The sequence below is a fragment of the Hyperolius riggenbachi genome, chromosome 1 (assembly GCF_040937935.1).
Source record: "Hyperolius riggenbachi isolate aHypRig1 chromosome 1, aHypRig1.pri, whole genome shotgun sequence".
NCBI lineage: Eukaryota > Metazoa > Chordata > Amphibia > Anura > Hyperoliidae > Hyperolius > Hyperolius riggenbachi.
The window spans coordinates 645,753,009-645,770,746 of NC_090646.1; the positions used below are offsets into that span (position 1 = coordinate 645,753,009).

The 17,738-nt window shown below is 42.4% G+C and overlaps 2 protein-coding genes across 5 annotated transcripts in view; one reads left to right on the plus strand and one right to left on the minus strand.

Moving 5' to 3' along the window:
* The window catches only part of LOC137531138 (acyl-coenzyme A amino acid N-acyltransferase 1-like), an 81,884-nt gene extending 80,031 nt beyond the window's left edge, over positions 1 to 1,853 (minus strand). The window contains exon 1 of the mRNA XM_068251363.1: positions 1,771 to 1,853. The gene's annotated coding sequence lies outside the window, so the exon portion shown is untranslated. The remainder of the gene's footprint in view (positions 1 to 1,770) is intronic.
* Positions 1 to 12,629, plus strand: part of LOC137531174 (acyl-coenzyme A amino acid N-acyltransferase 1-like) — a 108,378-nt gene extending 95,749 nt beyond the window's left edge. For all 4 annotated transcript variants that reach the window (XM_068251370.1, XM_068251366.1, XM_068251369.1 and 1 more), the window contains exons 2-4: positions 1,822 to 2,303; positions 7,226 to 7,428; positions 10,845 to 12,629. In XM_068251370.1, coding sequence (XP_068107471.1) covers positions 1,841 to 2,303; positions 7,226 to 7,428; positions 10,845 to 11,441 — 1,263 coding nt within the window. In that variant the 5' untranslated portion in view covers positions 1,822 to 1,840 and the 3' untranslated portion in view covers positions 11,442 to 12,629. The remainder of the gene's footprint in view (positions 1 to 1,821; positions 2,304 to 7,225; positions 7,429 to 10,844) is intronic.
* Positions 12,630 to 17,738: the final 5,109 nt, after the last annotated feature.

The following is a 17,738-nucleotide window of genomic DNA, read 5'->3' on the forward strand; positions in this document are numbered from 1 at the left end:
ATTTTCCCTAAAATTTCGCATTACGATTACGATGCGTAATTGTGAATTTCGATGCAAAGTTTCGACCCACCACTGAGGTTAGGTGTGTGTGTTCTATGTGAGAGTAGGGTTAGGTTTAGCTGTAGTAAACACACAGAGACAATTACATGTAAGGGGAATAAAAGATACACATGAAGATCATGAGACAAATATGCAGAGAGAGTCATCAGCCATGTGAAAGTCAGGAGTGACAGGAGGAGAGCTCAGTAATCAGTTCTGATCACTCATTTACATGCTCACTGCATGCAGCACTCACAGGGCTCACAGCCACAGTCAGGCTATATCACAATGGCTTATGTACAGTGTCTTCTCCAAAGTCAGGACAGGAGGGAGTCACTGACCATGTTTCATGCTTGAGGGGACCGGGGCAGAGAATCAGGAAGGAACACACTGCTACACAGCACTTGGGGAGGGGAGGGGAGGAGAAGCTGGGGCAGGGCACTGTTCACAAGACCCTGCTGCACAATGAATAGGGACTGTCTACAAATCTTTGTCTTCAAAACTTTGTATGATTCCTTATTAGTGGCTGAGCAGATGTAGCCAATTATTAAACTATTGTACAGAGAGCAAAAAGCCTTTTTCTACGTATCCTTAGTTGTCAGTGTCTCAGGATGGGAAAATAAACTTTTTCTCCCCGGACTGCATTTTACAGTGCCTTTCTAGAAAGCTCTGCTCTGGGCCCCTCCCCAGGCTCGTGCCCCCTGCCTCCGTATCCCTTGCAGGGGTAATTGTTACACCACTGGACCCAGTGGCGCAGCTAAGGAGCTGTGTGCCCTAATGCAAGTTTTACAATGGGGCCCCCCAGGCACCCTATAAATAACAATTGATACGGCGCAGCAAAACCTGCCAATGGGAACTGCAGTATCAGAGGTGCAAAAAGGGAGCGGGGAACAGTTTGTTAGTGATTACCACTATTCAAAGTATCTATAGAAGTGATTATTATGAGCACAGGACCAATAGAGAGATATTGTAGTTGAAGGAGGGCTCTTTGGGGCCCCTCTGACCCAAGGGCCCCAATGCGGTCGCAACCTCTGCAACCTCTATTGCTACAGCCCTGCAATAGAGTATCTAACTTTTTCGTTTTAAAATGTTACGGTTACGGTTATTTTCAGTTCAGGCTTGCTTTAAAGAGACTCCGTAACAAAAATTGCATCCTGTTTTTTATAATCCTACAAGTTCCAAAAGCTATTCTAATGTGTTCTGGCTTACTGCAGCACTTTGTACTATCACAGTCTCTGTAATAAATCAATGTATCTTTCCCCTGTCAGACTTGTCAGCCTGTGTCTGGAAGGCTGCCAAGTTCTTCAGTGTTGTGGTTCTGCTATGCACTCCCCCCTCAGGGGGGAAAGAAACACACAAATGATCTCTTGAGATTCAAAAGGAAGGCTGTATACAGCCTGCTTGTGTATGGATGTATTTTCTATGTGTGGACATGCTGTACATCAACCTACTTCCTGTTTTGGTGGCCATTTTGTTTGTTTATAAACAAACTTTTTAAAACTGTTTTTAACCACTTTTAATGCGGCGGGGAGCGGCAAAATTGTGACAGAGGGGAATAGGAGATGTCCCCTAACACACTGGTATGTTTACTTTTGTGCGATTTTAACAATACAGATTCTCTTTAAGCCTCGGGGCCCCACCTGTCATGTGCACCAGCGTTTGTGTGTTTTTGCTTTACATAGCATCAGATGCTATTATCCCATGCCTCTGACTGACTTGCTAACAAATTACCTGTAGAATCCTCTTCTGAGTAGCTTCTGCCTGTGTTCCATATCTCCTTAGAGATCCACTGTGCCCAGCTATGGTTCTTCTGACCGTCTCACCAGAGGTTGCCCTAGCAGATGAACCAGTGAAGATCAGAGCTTGGGAACTCCCCACACAGCAGATCATTACCATCAGAGCTTGGCTAAAAGACGAGAAAGGAAAGTTATTCTACTCCAGAGCCTTCTACAGGAGTGATGATGAGGGGAAAGTGGATCTGGAGCATACACCAGCCACCGGTGGTGACTTCTGTGGTGTCCATCCCATGGGACTCTTTTGGGCCCTAAAGTCAATGACTCCATTCTTTAAGTTAATAAAGCGTGATGTGATGGGAAGTCCCTTTGAAATCCACCTAGAAGTCTACTGTCATCTAGAGATGAATGTTATCCCGGAGTGTTCCCCTGAAGCTAGCGCATGTCTGAGAAGATGGTACGTGGCCCCCGGGGTCCAGAGAGTCCAAGTTAAAGAAGGACGAGTCCAAGGAACTCTCTTCCTTCCTCCCGGTAAAGAACTGTCAAAACATTTGTATTCCGTGGATCATTATGTTAGTGTACCGATATTGAAATGTGGTTAAAGTGATACTTACCTCAATAGAGGATTCAGCCGCCCTCTTCGCCTCCACCGATCACATGTATGGGATGCCTTGTCTCTGTGTGCAGGCACAAGGCATCCTGAGCTTGTGATCAGTGGATCCCTGGAGGTGAGGGGGATGGGGAAGTCTCTGCATTATCTAGACTTCTAGAAGCTTTCTTCTATTGAGAAAAGTATCTAAATTGAGCACTTTTCGTCCTACAGTTACTTTTTAAAGCACTTTAAAGGAAACCAGAGCTGAAAAAAAAGTTTTATACATGCCTGGGGCTTCCTCCAGCCCCATGCGCATGGATCACTCCCACGCCGCCGTCCTTAGTCTTCTCAATCCTCTGTACCATGTCCCATTACTTCCCAGTCACGGCCAGTCTGACAGAAGTGAAGTGCGCTATTTACGCACCTCCCCAGCAGCCGCCGGAGGGCGCACTTCCTCTTGCTAAGACTGGCCACGACTGGAGGAAGTAACGGGACCCGGTACAGAAGATGGAGAAGACTGAGGACGGCGTCGGGGGAGCGATCCGAGTGCATGGGGCTGGGGGAAGCCCCAGGTATATATAAAACTTTTATTTCCTCAGCTCTGGTACACTTTAAAGCAAATATATCTAAAAATAGGTTACTTCAAAGTGCTGTACAAATAAAATAGATTTAGCAGACCTTGTATGAGACCCCCCTAAAATATAACTTTTATTTGTTACAGTAAAATCTTTTCCATCGTTAAGAATTTTGTTTATATTTTAAATATTGGTATTCTTGATTTAATTCACATTAACCTAGTAGGGTAGTGGAAAAAACATATTGATATATCTTAGAAAGGACCTTCTTTATTTTATGGTCAATTCTTATCAAACCCCCTACTAGGCGCTAAATTAATATATATGCTGAGTTACTTCAAATAGTACAGAACCCTCTACCTAAAACCAACATGTTTCGGCTCCTTAAAATTAGAGCCGCCGTCAGGGCTACAATGAAAAAGTGCTTAGGGTGCAAAGTGCATAGTAGAAGATAAACGCAGTTTTTTTGCTGACCTTACTAGAGAGCACAGCTCTCATTGATTGGGCCTGATTCACAAAGCGGTGCAAACTTTTTTTGCGGACTTTTGCGCGCGCAATTTGCCGCGATCGCGGACTATTGCGCGCGCAATTTCCTGGCAAATTGCGCGCGCAAAAGTCCGCGATCGCGCGAATCGCGGCAAATTGCGCACGCAAAAGTCCGCAAAAAAGTTTGCACCGCTTTGTGAATCAGGCCCATTGTGTTCTTTGATTATGTATTTGTAAATAGCTGCGTTTATCTTCTACTATGTTATATCTAAAAGTTATATTTTAGGGGGGTCTCATACAAGGTCTGCTAAGTGTGTTTAATTTAATAAATCAGATTTGTGTATTTTTTTTTTCAAATAAAATAGATGACTAGAATATGGGACAATAGTGATAGATGGTAGTAAATGAACTGCTACAATTTTAGACAGTTTTATTACGGGTTTTTTTTTAAGTCATGGTAAAAACTCAATAGTGTAAAAGAATTGTCCCTTACAGGGGTATTTTTAGTTAAAAGGGTAATTATAGATTCAAACAGTATATATGTACAATATAGGCAAAACGTCCAGAACGTATTCATAGAATATCCAACTAGGGCCTTATTACTTGTCTTCAACAATATTCCAGTTTCAAAAGATTTATTCCAATATCTAAAGAACTAAGTTTATTTGTTTAAATAATCTGTTAAGAAAGGGAATGATATCTATGTTATATTCTGTTTTGAATAATAGTTCTAACACAAACAAACATAAATGTATGATAGATTGGGAGAATGACCTACAAATTTCTTTAGATAGAGAGGCATGGTGCGAGATAAATGAATCTATTTATAAAAACTCTATTTATTATTCTTTTGTTGAAACTTCTCTTAAAGTACTGCATAGGTCTCACCTCAGTCCAGTTAGACTCCATGCTATGTTTGCAGAAAAATCTTCTAGTTGTTTTAGAGGGTGTGGGGGTAGAGGTGATGTAATACATACATGGTGGTATTGCCCTAAAGTTTCAAAATTTTGAACAAAAGTAAATAGGCAAATTAATAAAATTTTACATATTCATTTAGCAAAAAATCCATTAGTAGTTCTTTTGGGGAAACAACCCGAAAATATCTCTATACAAGAATTTAAGTTAATTCAAAATTTTACTATGGCTGCTAAATTAATTATAACTAGGAAACGGAATACACCATATTTACCTTTGTCTGAATTTCATGCAACAAAGTCTGTGAACACCGCTACTACCCACAGGAACCGGGACTGTGCATGACCAGGTCAGCAGGCCCACAGAAGTACAGGAAAAACGGAAAGTCCGCACCGGTCCAGGGTTCCAAGCTTTATTAGGACATACACATCAGCAAAACATTAATACAAGCATCAGAGAGCTGACATGTTTCGAGCCGTTCAGGCCCTTAATCATAGCTATGTTTTGCTGATGTATATGTCCTAATAAAGCTTGGAACCCTGGACCGGTGCGGACCTTCCATTTTTTCTGAATTTCATAGTCTACTCTCCTCCACTATGGTTTCGGAAAAAATAAATGCAGTTTTAAACGATTCTACCTCGTTATTTGAAAAAATTTGGATGCCTTGGATATTATCCATATCTAATTCTACTAGTAGTCAATATATTACAAGGTTATATTTTTTGGATCCTGACATTGTTTATTCATTTCTTTATTTTATTTACTTATTGTAGATATGGTGATATTTCTATTTGCTATAATTTTGTCCAGATATTTCAATATTTTTTGTTAAGGCACTATGTTAAGTGCCCGATATTTGTAATAAAAATGAGTACTTCGATAAAATATATGGCTGATATTACATATGATATGCTGTTCATATACATCATATCATTTTAGTAATGTTATTGTTGCATTTATATATGTAAAAATGTTACTGATTGTAATTAGATTATTTATTACTTCCTTCAATAAAAATATGGAAATACCAATATCTAAAGAACTAAAACTGTAGATACAGAATGATGAGATTACAATGTAGCTGAAAAAGGTGGTTCTACAACTTATTCTATTTCTGGAAAAGTGGTAAAGTACCTTAGGCCCCGAGTATTGAGTCTAGACAGGGGTCACTTTCTAGTGCAATTCAAGATACTAGTACTATTAAAGTGGAATGAAACCCAGCATTTGCTCTAAAAGATTATTTACAGCATATAATATACTAACAATTTTTTTTTTGTAAAACAGCATTCAAAGGGTTAAATCACAGGACTGATTTTTTTTTCTCCCGCAGGGGCAGCCACATCCGAACTGGTGATAACCTTATCTTGTGTTTACATTCTTCACTTGATACAATTAAGTTAAACATTCTCTGACTGTGCAGAAGCTTCTACTAATGAGTCCTGAACTGAAACACTGCTCAGAAATCATTACTGGGTGCATTTAGAATAGAAATACAACAGTTATGACTAAAATGCACTAGCAGCTTTCAAAGTAAATAAACTGAACTTTGGGAACTTATAATTTCTAAATGAATAATAATATTTGTGCACAAAAAACGAATATGATAATTGTATGTGTTATAAAAAGTAGGAAAACACATTTTTATTGAATATTTTATCAGAGTTTAAAACCGCTTTAACAACCGCTAATAATCACTTAGAGACCATAATTAAGTTATCTATTCTTAGCCACTATAATTGAGAGAGACACCCAATTCTGGCAGCCTTAGGGACATGTTGGAGAAGCCTATGTGATGGGAAGATCCAACCCAGTGCCAATCCCAATCACCTAACAATAAGTCTACGGGTCGCATGGAAAGTTCTTATTTATGACGGTGTTTATCAACCTACTCAACTCATTGCCACCACACATGAACCAGAAAACCAGAGTCCCCACACACAGAGGATCCATACATGAGAATATTCTGTGCATCTTCTCTGGGGTCAGGCTGTGTGTTGGTGCCCCTACTTTTATTTTTTGATTCATTTTAAGTAAGCTAGCACCTTAAAGGATACCAGATGTGAATTAAGGTAGAGAAATAGGGTAACAGGCATTTTTACCTGTCCTGATGCCTACCGCTCCCCCTTCTCTCTGCCCCCACAATTTGCCTAAATCCCCCGCCGGTAGCCGCTTCCGGGTCGCCGGAGTTGGGCACCACTGTGCAGGTGCTGGCCGGACTGAGCGCATCCTACAGCGTGTGCATGTGGCCAGAAGCTCACTGCGCATGCGTGTGCGCATCTGTTCGCTATCTCCCTCCCTTTGATTTACACCCCCTTATGTATCCCTCTCCCCCACCCCATAGATTATAAGCATATTTGGCAGAGCCCTCCTGCCTATGTGCTCTTCTCCACTACCATACGAACTTAGTGACTCATCTGCCTTAGTTATCCCTTTGTTGTTACATCACTATTATGTATACCATTACATAGTTACATAGTTACATAGTTATTTTGGTTGAAAAAAGACATACGTCCATCGAGTTCAACCAGTATAACAGTATACCATTGTTGAACTCTATACTGTTCCTGAGTGACATTGTGTAATGCTGTGATGTCTCCCCTAACTATTGTATAGTGCTGTGTGTTATGTTAGTACTTTATAAACAAAGCTTAATAATATTAATAATAATTAGAAGAAGAATAGCAAGCTGATTGGTATTACAAAATTACCGATATTCTACCTATCGGCAACAGCCAGCGCCCTATTTCTCATGCATATACATTGAATGGACACCTACCCAGTTGTAGTAGAATGTTCCTCATAAAGTGCGCTGGCAGTGTATATCAACAGTGATTAACAGGTACCAACAAGCATACATTGGACTAACGTTTTATTGATATATTTAGGTGAAGGCCCGTTCCAAGGAGTTGTTGATCTTTTTGGCCCTTATGGAGCCCTTCAGGAGTTTCGAAGCAGCCTTCTGGCCAGTCATGGGTTTGCAGCTCTGGCTTTGGCTTATTTCGTTTATGAAGATTTGCCAAAGACGACCAACAGTCTAGATCTAAAATATTTTGAAGAAGCTACTGAATTTTTAAGGAATCATCCAAAAGTAAGTCAAATATGTACGGTAATAGTACATGCTGTTCCCACAGTACGCTTAACAGAAATGACATAACAGGCGATGTATTTGTATCTCTTTATGGTCTGTTCCATGAATCTCTCTCTTCACTGCTCAGTCATTGCCCCAGACTACAGAGTCTCCTGATGACTAAAGTTAGCCATACGCTGATAGTTTACCGCCTGATGTGGCAAAACGACAGGCATGGTGTTCTTTCTGCGTAATTTAACTTGCACCTCTCGGGTTTATCTCTTCTCTCCCGGCACCGCTTGTCACTAGAGTTGGGCGAACAGTTCGGCTGTGTTAGCCGAACTGCAGCCGAACTGTTCGGCTGCCCAACCTGTCATTTTGCTGTGGCTCTTACTACTTCCGGGTCGCAATGACCCGGAGTAGTACGTCTGCGCTGGCCCGGCGGAGCGTGTCCTAGATCGCGCTCCCGTTGCCGGGCACTCTCTGCGCATGTGTGTGACGTCATGAGTGATGTCACACACATGCGCAGAGAGTGCCCGGCAACGGGAGCGCGATCTAGGACGCGCTCCGCCGGGCCAGCGCAGACGTACTACTCCGGGTCATTGCGACCCGGAAGTAGTAAGAGCCACAGCAAAATGACAGGTTGGGCAGCCGAACAGTTCGGCTGCAGTTCGGCTAACACAGCCGAACTGTTCGCCCAACTCTACTTGTCACATGGCTGCAGAAAGCCAGTAACTGTTTAGCGGCAGCTTTAGCATAGCAACATTCAACAAAGGGATTGAAAACCTTACATACGATGAATGTTTAAATAAAGGAGGTGATTATGGAGAGAAATATTCAAAGGATAAAGCTGGTCCGATCCAATTCACTTTTTCTCATACGTTTTCTCATAAGTGATATTTTCATACTTGACCTTATCAATGAATTGCCTTTTAGGCCACCAACAGGCAAGAAAATACTCAGAATAATTTTGATGGTATTTTGTCACCTACTTTTGGCACTTTTTCGATTGCAGAATCCCCAAAAGTTATTTTAAACAGAAGATAAAAAAATATTTCCTAACAGAAAACATAGAAAAAGGGAATTGAATTGTCTAGTGGCCCATATGTAATTAATTTTTTCTCCTGAGTTTTCCCTCAGGGGATATTTCCCCACCTTGTTATAAAATGCCCTTTTACCAACCAGAAAGCAAGAAAAATCTCAAAATATTTTTAATAGCACTTTTTCAGTTACCCTTTCAATTGCAAAGTGCTAAAAAAATATTTTAAAGAGAAGATGAAAAATGATGGTATCTTCTAGGAGAAAACTCAGGAGTTTGCAAACAATTACCTTTTTAAAGGAAACCTTAAAAATAATAGATTTATACATATCTGGGGCTTCCTCCAGCACCATCTGCATGGATCGCTCCCACGCAGAGCCGGATTAAGACCACACAGGGCCCCAAGCAGAGAAACAGCCACCCTGTTGAAAGGATGTCCCCCAATATAGGTGACCGGATGTCCCTGCAGTATAGTCAGATGTCCCCCTACTATAGGTAGTAGCCAGATGTCCCCCGTCAGAATAGGTAGCCAAGTGACCCTCCTCCACTATAGGTAGCCAGATGACCCCTCAGTATATATAGCCAGCTGTTACCCCCCCAGTATATGTAGCCAGATGACCCCGAGGGATAAAACTAAGGCAAATTAGCTCAGCAATGACAGTAAACATCACAAACAGAATTCTAGACTGGGAGCACAAAAAACTGTTTTCAGCCCAGGAAAACTGAGAACCAATGTAAATCAATGGCAGGCCGGTGCACACTTTAAGGTGTTTTTCCTATCCAAAAAAAAACTGACAGCAGTGAACCAAAGTGTGGATTTTCTATATTAATTAAAGTACCTTCTGTGAAAAAATGCCTGCGTTTTCCCACATACAGACACACAAGGGGCTCGATTCACAAAAGGGTGCTAACTCAGTAAGCACGCCTAAAAGCTTTGGGTGTGCTAACTAGGGTGCTAAGCAGTTAGCATGCCTAAAGCTTTTATTGATCACGTGCAAAGTTTAGCGCTGCCCGTAGCACGCGAAACACACCGGGTGTGATGAAAACGTTGCAAAGGGTGCGCCTAAAACGTTGCATCGGGTGCGCTTAAAACGTTGCACCGGGTGCGCCCGAAACGGCACAAGATGCGCACCCAGGGCAACATTTTCTTCACACCTGGTGCGCCGTTTTGCGCGCTACGGGCAGTGCTTAAACTTTGCGCGCACTAACTTAGTGCACAAATTTTTGCGCGCCCTAAAAGGCTCTAGGCGTGCTAAGGGGCTGTGCGACCTCAGTTCCTATTTAATTATGCTGCTAGTGTTAAAATACTAAATATCTCTGCTTCCTTACATCCTACACTCCCCAAATTTTCAGGGTAGGGAGGGGATCCCCCAAACTACCTCTATGCTAAATTGCAGCCCCCAAGCCCCACTGGTTCAGGAGATAGATTAGAGAAACCTATCTTGGAAACCAGTGGGGCTTGGGGGCTGCAATTTGACATAGAGGTAGTTCGGGGGATCCCCTCCCTACCCTGAAAATTTGGGGAGTGTAGGATGTAAGGAAGCAGAGATATTTAGTATTTTAACACCAGCAGCATAATTAAATAGGAACTGTGGCCGCACAGTTTCCTACTGCGCAAATTAACAGGCAGCGTAATCAGACAACACCGGCTCTGCTCCCACGCCACCATCCTCCACTGCCTGCAGCTCCGGTACCAGGTCCCGTATCTTCCTCCAGTCACAGCCTGTCTGTGCAAGAGAAATGCACCATCTATGTATCTCTCCAGCGGCAGCTGCTTCTATATGTCACAGTCAAATCCTAAAGTTGGCCACTTCAGGATTTGTCCAGCCAATACAGATAGTGGCCAGGCTATTGTGGCCAATGGCATCCTCACATCTGTCGGCAAGGAGGGCAGCCTGTGCCAAAACTCTCTCCCGCCCTGCTGTTTGTGTGCGCACGTCTCTCCGGCTTTCATTGCCGCCTATGTTACGGCAGCAAATACCAGCGAGGCAGCGACACATGCTGCAATAAAAGCCAACGGAGACCCAAAGAAGGGAGGAGAAGAGTACAGGTGCACTGGACAGGCAGCCCTGCAGACAGAGGTAAGAGGAGGGGGCAAGAGGCAGGGAGAGGAGCCAGAGGGAGATACTACTTGCTTGGCAGTTGGAAACAGTGGTTATTTCCCACGATGCAACAAGGTTCACAGACAGGAAACTGTCAGGTCCATGACCCTGACATCACATTGTGGGAGGGGTTTTAGCACCATATCAGCCACACCGATGTCCCTGATTACCTATCGGCTACTGATTGGGATGAAGTTCAATCCTGCGTTAAACTTCCTCTTTAATCCTTAAGTTACGTCCAATAAAGATCCCTATTTAATCTATTAATGCTTCTCACTAATATGTATTTGATTCAGGTCTCCAGAGGTGGAATTGGAGTACTTGGGGCGAGCAAAGGAGCTGAAGTAGCGTTGGCCATGGCATCTTATCTGCCCCAGGTGGCAGCAACTGTCTGCATCAATGGAACCGTAGCAGCCTCTGGTTATACCATCAACTATGGAGATCTTGTCCTCTCTGGAATCCCCTACGAGGCTGAGAAGGTTCTTTTTACTCACAATGGAAGTTGCAATGCTTTTCATGTAGTGGGAGACCCGACAAAAACAGAAAATCAGGCTAGCATGCTTCCTGTGGAGAAGGCAAAAGGTCCCATCCTCTACCTGGTTGGAGACAAAGATGAGAGCTATGACAGCTTATATTTTGCTAAGATATCAGCAGCCAGAGCAGAAAAACATGGCAAGAAAGATGTCTACATAGAAAGTTTCCCAGGAGCTGGACACTTTCTAGAGCCACCCTGTTCCCCGTTCTGTCCTGTGTCTCGAGCTCCCTCAATTGCAGTTCCCATGATTTGGGGTGGGGAGCTCATAGCTCACTGCCGAGCCCAGGAGCTCAGTTGGACAAAAACACTCGACCTTCTGCGTAATAATATTCCATGCGCTAGGGACAATACATTCTGAAAAAAAACTTGCAATATCTGAATTTTTCATGTTTTCTTTATCATCTTTAGTGATTTGTTTCCTTTATTTAACCAGTCTAGCCTTTTGGACAGTTGTACTAAGTCCAAGAGGCTGCTGCTGCAGCGATAGCTCCCATGCGCAATCGCGTGCCTGCGCACTCCCGTGCCGCCGCCCGTTAGCTCGAAGATCAATGAATGGGAACATGGTTCCCATTCATTGATCTAAGTCTCCGGCAGAAAAACCGACGGCTTCTTTGAGAAGCCACATTCTTTCTGGAAAAAAAAAAAAGTTTCCAGTCCTCCCTATACTTCCTGGAAGTGAGAGCGTTCACTTCCAGGACTAAAACAAAAAACATTTGTTTGACTGTGGCCATCTTGTGGCCAAATAGTAAAACTACATCTGTATACATTTTTTTTATTAAATAAACACACATTATTACATTTACAATTAACTGTTTACCTCCCACACTAAAAATTACCCAAATATGAAAAAAAAATTACAATAAAAAAACCAAAACATAACTACCGCGTTTCCCCTAAAGTAAGACATCCCCTGAGAATAAGCCCTAGCAGAAATTCCTAGCATGCTTGAAATATAAGACATCCCCCAAATTTAAACCCTAGGAGCAGCCCGCATGACACCAGCAAGTCACGCTCAGTACAAAGCCTGGATACAGGAGAGCAGCAGTATAATGTGAGTTCTACAATCCTGTATATGGGTCAGGCAATTTGTGTTTTTGCCCTCCTGGTCTGTCCTGATAAGCATCAGCACCACTTCACCTTTTTCCAGGACACACATCTTATCCTAGCATAGCTCTGGGGAGCCTGGCAGAGTTCTCTGCCTGCAAGAAATAGACATGATCAGCAGAATCAATTTCTTGTAAGTGAAAGCCAATATCTGCAAACCACAGGCTCTGTGCATGCTGCTTGTGATTCAGCATGGCATGCAGTATATACATTTTGTATAGGAAAACTACCAGTGTTTCCCCCAAAAATAAGACATCCTCTGAAAATAAGCCCTAGTACATCTTGTGGAGCAAAAATTTATATAAGACAGTGTCTTATTTTGAGAGAAACACGGTAGTTACCTAAGTGTCTGAACTTTTTTATTATGCATGTAAAGAGGGTGTTTTACTAATATTTTTTTAAAATTATAAGCTTGTAAATAGTGATGGACACAAAATTGAAAAAATGCACCTTTATTTCCTAATAAAATATTGGCACCATACATTGTGATAGGGACATAATTTAAATGGTGTAATAACCAGGACAAATGGGCAAATAAAATACATAGGTTTTAATTATGGTAGCATGCATTATTTTAAAGCTAGAATGGGCGTAAAATGAGAAATAATGAATTTGTTAAATTTTTTCTTAATATTCCCATTTAAAATGCATTTAGAAGAAAATTATTCTTGGCAAAATGTACCACCCAAAGAAATCCTAATTGGTGGCGGAAAAAAACATGACATAGATCAATTAATTGTGATAATTAGTGATAAAGTTGTTGGTGAATGAATGGGAGGTGAAAATTGCTCGGATGCATAAGGTGAAAAACGACTGAAGGCTGAAGTGGTTAAGGAAACAAACTGAATAAAAAATTGTCCAGTTACTTACCTGGGGTTTCTTCTAGCCCCTCCCCCCCAAGTCTTCCTGGTCTCTCGCCACGCGGTTTGGACCCCCCGGTGTCACCTCTCCGAACGCTGGATGCGCAGCCCCTTGTCGCGCACCTCCTCCATTTTGCTCCTGTTGCCAGGAGTGCTCTGCACTTGCGCAGTAAGCATAAATGTCTACTGCACATAACCAGAACGTTCTCAACCATGGCAAACCAATAGGGGAGGTGCATGGCTTATGGAGGGGACAGCAAAGGAACAGTGGAGAGCGGGATCACAGCGAGGGAGCAAGAGGACTTCAGGGGGCTGGAGGAAGCCTCAAGTCAGTAACTGGACAATTTTTTGAGGGGTTAAGTGTCCCTTTGAAATGGTACCTGTTGAGTAAGTAACAAAGCAGAAGAATGGAAGTAATCCTTTGACTTGGTTCTTCCAGTCAGGGCTATGGCCCACTAGAGTGATTTTAGCATTACCAATGATCGTTTCATTATTTTGGGGCACCTCCTCCCACCTTCATTTTGCCACGACCCCCCCCTAGAGATCCTTTTGGTCCTCACTATATTATTTTCTCTTGGAGAGTGACCGAACCAAAGTAGACCCGCTTACTCTAAAGGGTGGTTGGTCCCACCGCACTCAAAGCTTTTTACTGTGGTTGCCATTCCACAACACGGGTTTGTGAGTACCATATTTCTCATTATTTCATCATAACAACTCATTGACCTACTACACTACAGTGTTCTCCCCAGAATTTTTTTCCAGCCGGGTGGCATGAATAAGTAGCCGGGTGGTGCGTGACGGGGGAATGCAGGGCCGACATAGCTCTGTTTATAGCATAGGAGGAGAATGAGGAGGCAAGCCAATTACAGCCGGGTGCTCACCAAAAGTAGCCAGGTGGAGCACCCAGCTAAAAGAGCCTTGGGAGAAACTGCACTATAAGGGGCTCCTCCTTGTTCTCTCCTGTGTCTTTTGGCATACTCTGGAGGATATGCAGTTTTTCTAGACCCTCACCTTCTCAGAAAAACAATCAGAAATCAGATCGGACCTGTCGGAAATAATCGATTTGACCAATCTATCTGATGGGAAATTGCATGTTGTATACTAGACATTAGTTTTCTCCTAGGTGATATCTTCACACCTTATCAAAGAAATGCTTTGTAGGGCCGGTTCACACGGACGTCTTCCAGCATCACGTCCTGCGGCGTCTCGTTCGGGGCTCTCACAGGCTTTCTGCAGCTATCGGCGGTGGCCCGTCATGATGGTGCTTTTCGTACGGGGACATGAAGACGCGGTGGTTAATCGACCCTGGAAGCCGCATGAGGCTCCCAGGGTCACCTGAAACAAGGGAAAATCGGGACCGGAAGAACACCGTGTTACTTTCCGGACATATATACATACATATACAGTACATACGTATCTATATATATATAAAATCGTGTGTGTGTGTGTGTGTGTGTGTGTGTGTGTGTGTGTGTGTGTGTGTGTGTGTGTGTGTGTGTGTGTGTGTGTGTGTGTGTGTGTGTGTGTGTGTGTGTGTGTGTGTGTCGCGATCACTCGAAAATGCTTTGACCGATTTCAACAAAACTTGGAATACAGATTCCTTACTACCTGGGATGATATGTTTCGGGGGTCTCACTACAACAGCCAATCAAAAATAAACTATTGATTTTCAAGGGGAATATTTGTGGTAAACTGCTGCCGTTCTTACACTGTTAATGGCAGAGGCTTCAAACTTGCTACAGTCGGTCATTGGGTGACTGGGGTCCAAATTCACTAAAGGGGTGGAGCCACAAACAGCCAATCAGATTTCCTTGGTGGATAAACTGCTTCCATGCACACATTTTTGATGCCAGCAACCCAAAAGCTCACAAACTTGGTTATTGAGTGACTGTGTGTCAAGGTTACAAAAAAGTGGGCAGAGCCAAAAACAAATTTCACCGGGAAAATATAAACCACACCCATTCTTACACTTTTAATGGTAGGGTTCTCAAACTTTGCCCAGTTACAATAACATTTCTATAGCGCTTTTCTCCCATAGGACTCAAAGCGCTTAAGCTCTCTTAGATTTAGTAGTTGGTAGTAGGATGAAGTATCCACACAACAAAAATTATATTTCTGCAAATGCCAAACTGAACAGGTGGGTTTTCAGTCTGAATTTAAACACAACTAGAGACAGAGCTCTCCTGATCTGCTGAGGTAAGGAGTTCCATAATGTAGGAGCAGCATGACAGAAGGCTCTGGGACTAAAACTTTCCAGGTGGACTCTGATTATGACCCAGGGTTGGTCACTGGGTGACTGGGATAAAGATTCAGGGAAGTGGGTGGAGCCTACAATAGCCAATCAAAATTCACCTGTTCATTTTCAAGGGAAATATTTAAATTGCTTCCATTTTTACACTGTTGATAGCAGATACCTTAAACCTGGTACAGTCAATCACTGGGTGACTGGGGTTCAAATTCTGGAAAGGAAGTGGAGCCACAAACAGCTAATCAGATTTGTTTAATTTCTATGGGAATATAGAAATTATTGATACCAAGGACCCCAAAGCTCAAACTTGGTCATTGAGTGACTGAATGTCTAGGTCAGAAAAAGTGGGCAGAGTCAACAACTATTTTTTTTAACATGGTAAAATATAAACTGCAGCCATTCTTACACTGTTATTGGCAGAGTTCTCAAACTTGACACAGTTGGCCACTGGGTGACTGGGATTAATATACAGAAAAGTGGGTAGAGCTTACAACAGTCAATCAAAATTCACATATTAATCTTGAAGGGGAATATTTACATTGCTGCCATTCTTACACTCTTTATGGCAAAGGCCTCAAACCTGGTACAGTCAGTAATTGGGTGACTGGGGTTCACATTCTGGAAAAGGGGCGGAGCCACAAAAAAACAATCCAATTTTTTTCCTTTCAGTTGGAAAATTTCAATTATTGATGCCAAGGACCACAAAGCTCACAAACTTGGTCATTGAGTGACTGTACGTCAAGGTTAAAAAAAGTGGGCGGAGCAACAACTACATTTTTCACATGGAAAAATATAAACTGCAGCCATTCTTACACTGTTAATGGTAGCTTTCTCAAATGTCACACAATTGGTCACACACAGTTGGTCACTGGGTGACTGGGAATAATATTCAGGAAAGTGGGTGGAGCCTACAACAGCCAATCAAAATTCACCTATTGATTTTTCAAGGGGAATATTTACATTGCTGCCATTTTTGAACTGTTAATTGCAGAGGCCTCAGATATGGTCATTGGGTGACTGGGGTTCATATTCTGAAAAAAGGGTGGGGCTACAAACAGCCAGATTTGTTTTATTTCAATGGTCAACACTGTTGGCAGGGTTCTCAAACTTAACACAGTTGGCCACTGGGTGACTGGGATTAATCTTTAGAAAAGTGGGTGGAGCCTACAACAGCCAATTAAGATTCACCTGATTGATTTTCAAGGGGAATATTTAAACTGCTGTCATTCTTACACTGTTAATGGCAGAGGTGTCAAACCTGCTACAGTCGGTCATTAAGTGACTGGGGTTCAAATACACTAAAAGGGGCAGAGCCACAAACAGCCAACCAGATTTATTTGGTGGATAAACTGCTTCAATGCATACATTTGTGATTCCAGCAACCCAAAAGCTCACAAACGTGGTCATTGAGTGACTTTGTGTCAAGGTTACAAAAAGTGGGCGGAGCAAATACAAATTTTACTGGGATAATGTAAACTGCAGCCATTCTTAGGCTCCCTACACACTACAAATCCGATTTGCGATTCTGATTCCAATTCTGATTTGCAATACTATCAACAGAAAAATGCAGAAAAAACGCAGCATGCAGTACTGATTAAAAATCGGAATCGCTTGTAAAAAAACGATTAAAAGTCGGAATCGGAATCGCATGCAGTGTGCAGGGGGGCTAAAACTGTTCATGGCAGGGTTCTTAAACTGTGCACAGTTGGTGACTGTATTACATATTCAGAAAAGTGGGTGGAGCCTGCAAAAGCCAATGAAAATTCACCTATTGATTTTCAAGGGGGATATTTAAATTGCTGCCATTCTTGTACTGCTAAGGGCACAAGCCTCAAACCTGCTACTGGGATTCAAGTTCAGAAAAGGAAGTGAAGCCACAAACAGCCAATCAGATTTGTTTCATTTCACTGGGAAAATACAAATTATTGATGACAAGGACCCCAAAACTCACAAACTGTCATTGAGTGTGTGTATGTTGGGTTAGAGAAGGTGGGCAGAGCCAACAGCAGCCAAATACATATCCAGGCAACGCCAGGTCATCAGCTAGTATTAAATATAAAATACATTCTTTATTGAACTACATAACCATAAAAACAATTAAAAACAACAAATCAATAATGGTGGGGATATTATATCAATATACATGTGTCAGAGTATCCGGGAGATTCTATAAAGTACTAGGTGCATGTAAGTATAAGTCCTAAGATCTACAGTATGCAGATCTGACTACAACCAAAGGTGCAAATGCATATGAATAAATAGTGTGATATGCGGGGGGTTTTGGGGATCAATGCAACCACAGGGAGACAGCCGTAAAGTTTCAAAAACACAGTCTACTATTGCTTGTCAAACAAAACTGGCTTCCTGCCAGCAAACCAAAACATTGGCTTCTTGCCAGCAAACCAAAACAACAGCTTATCTTCAGCAGTAAGGCAACAAAACT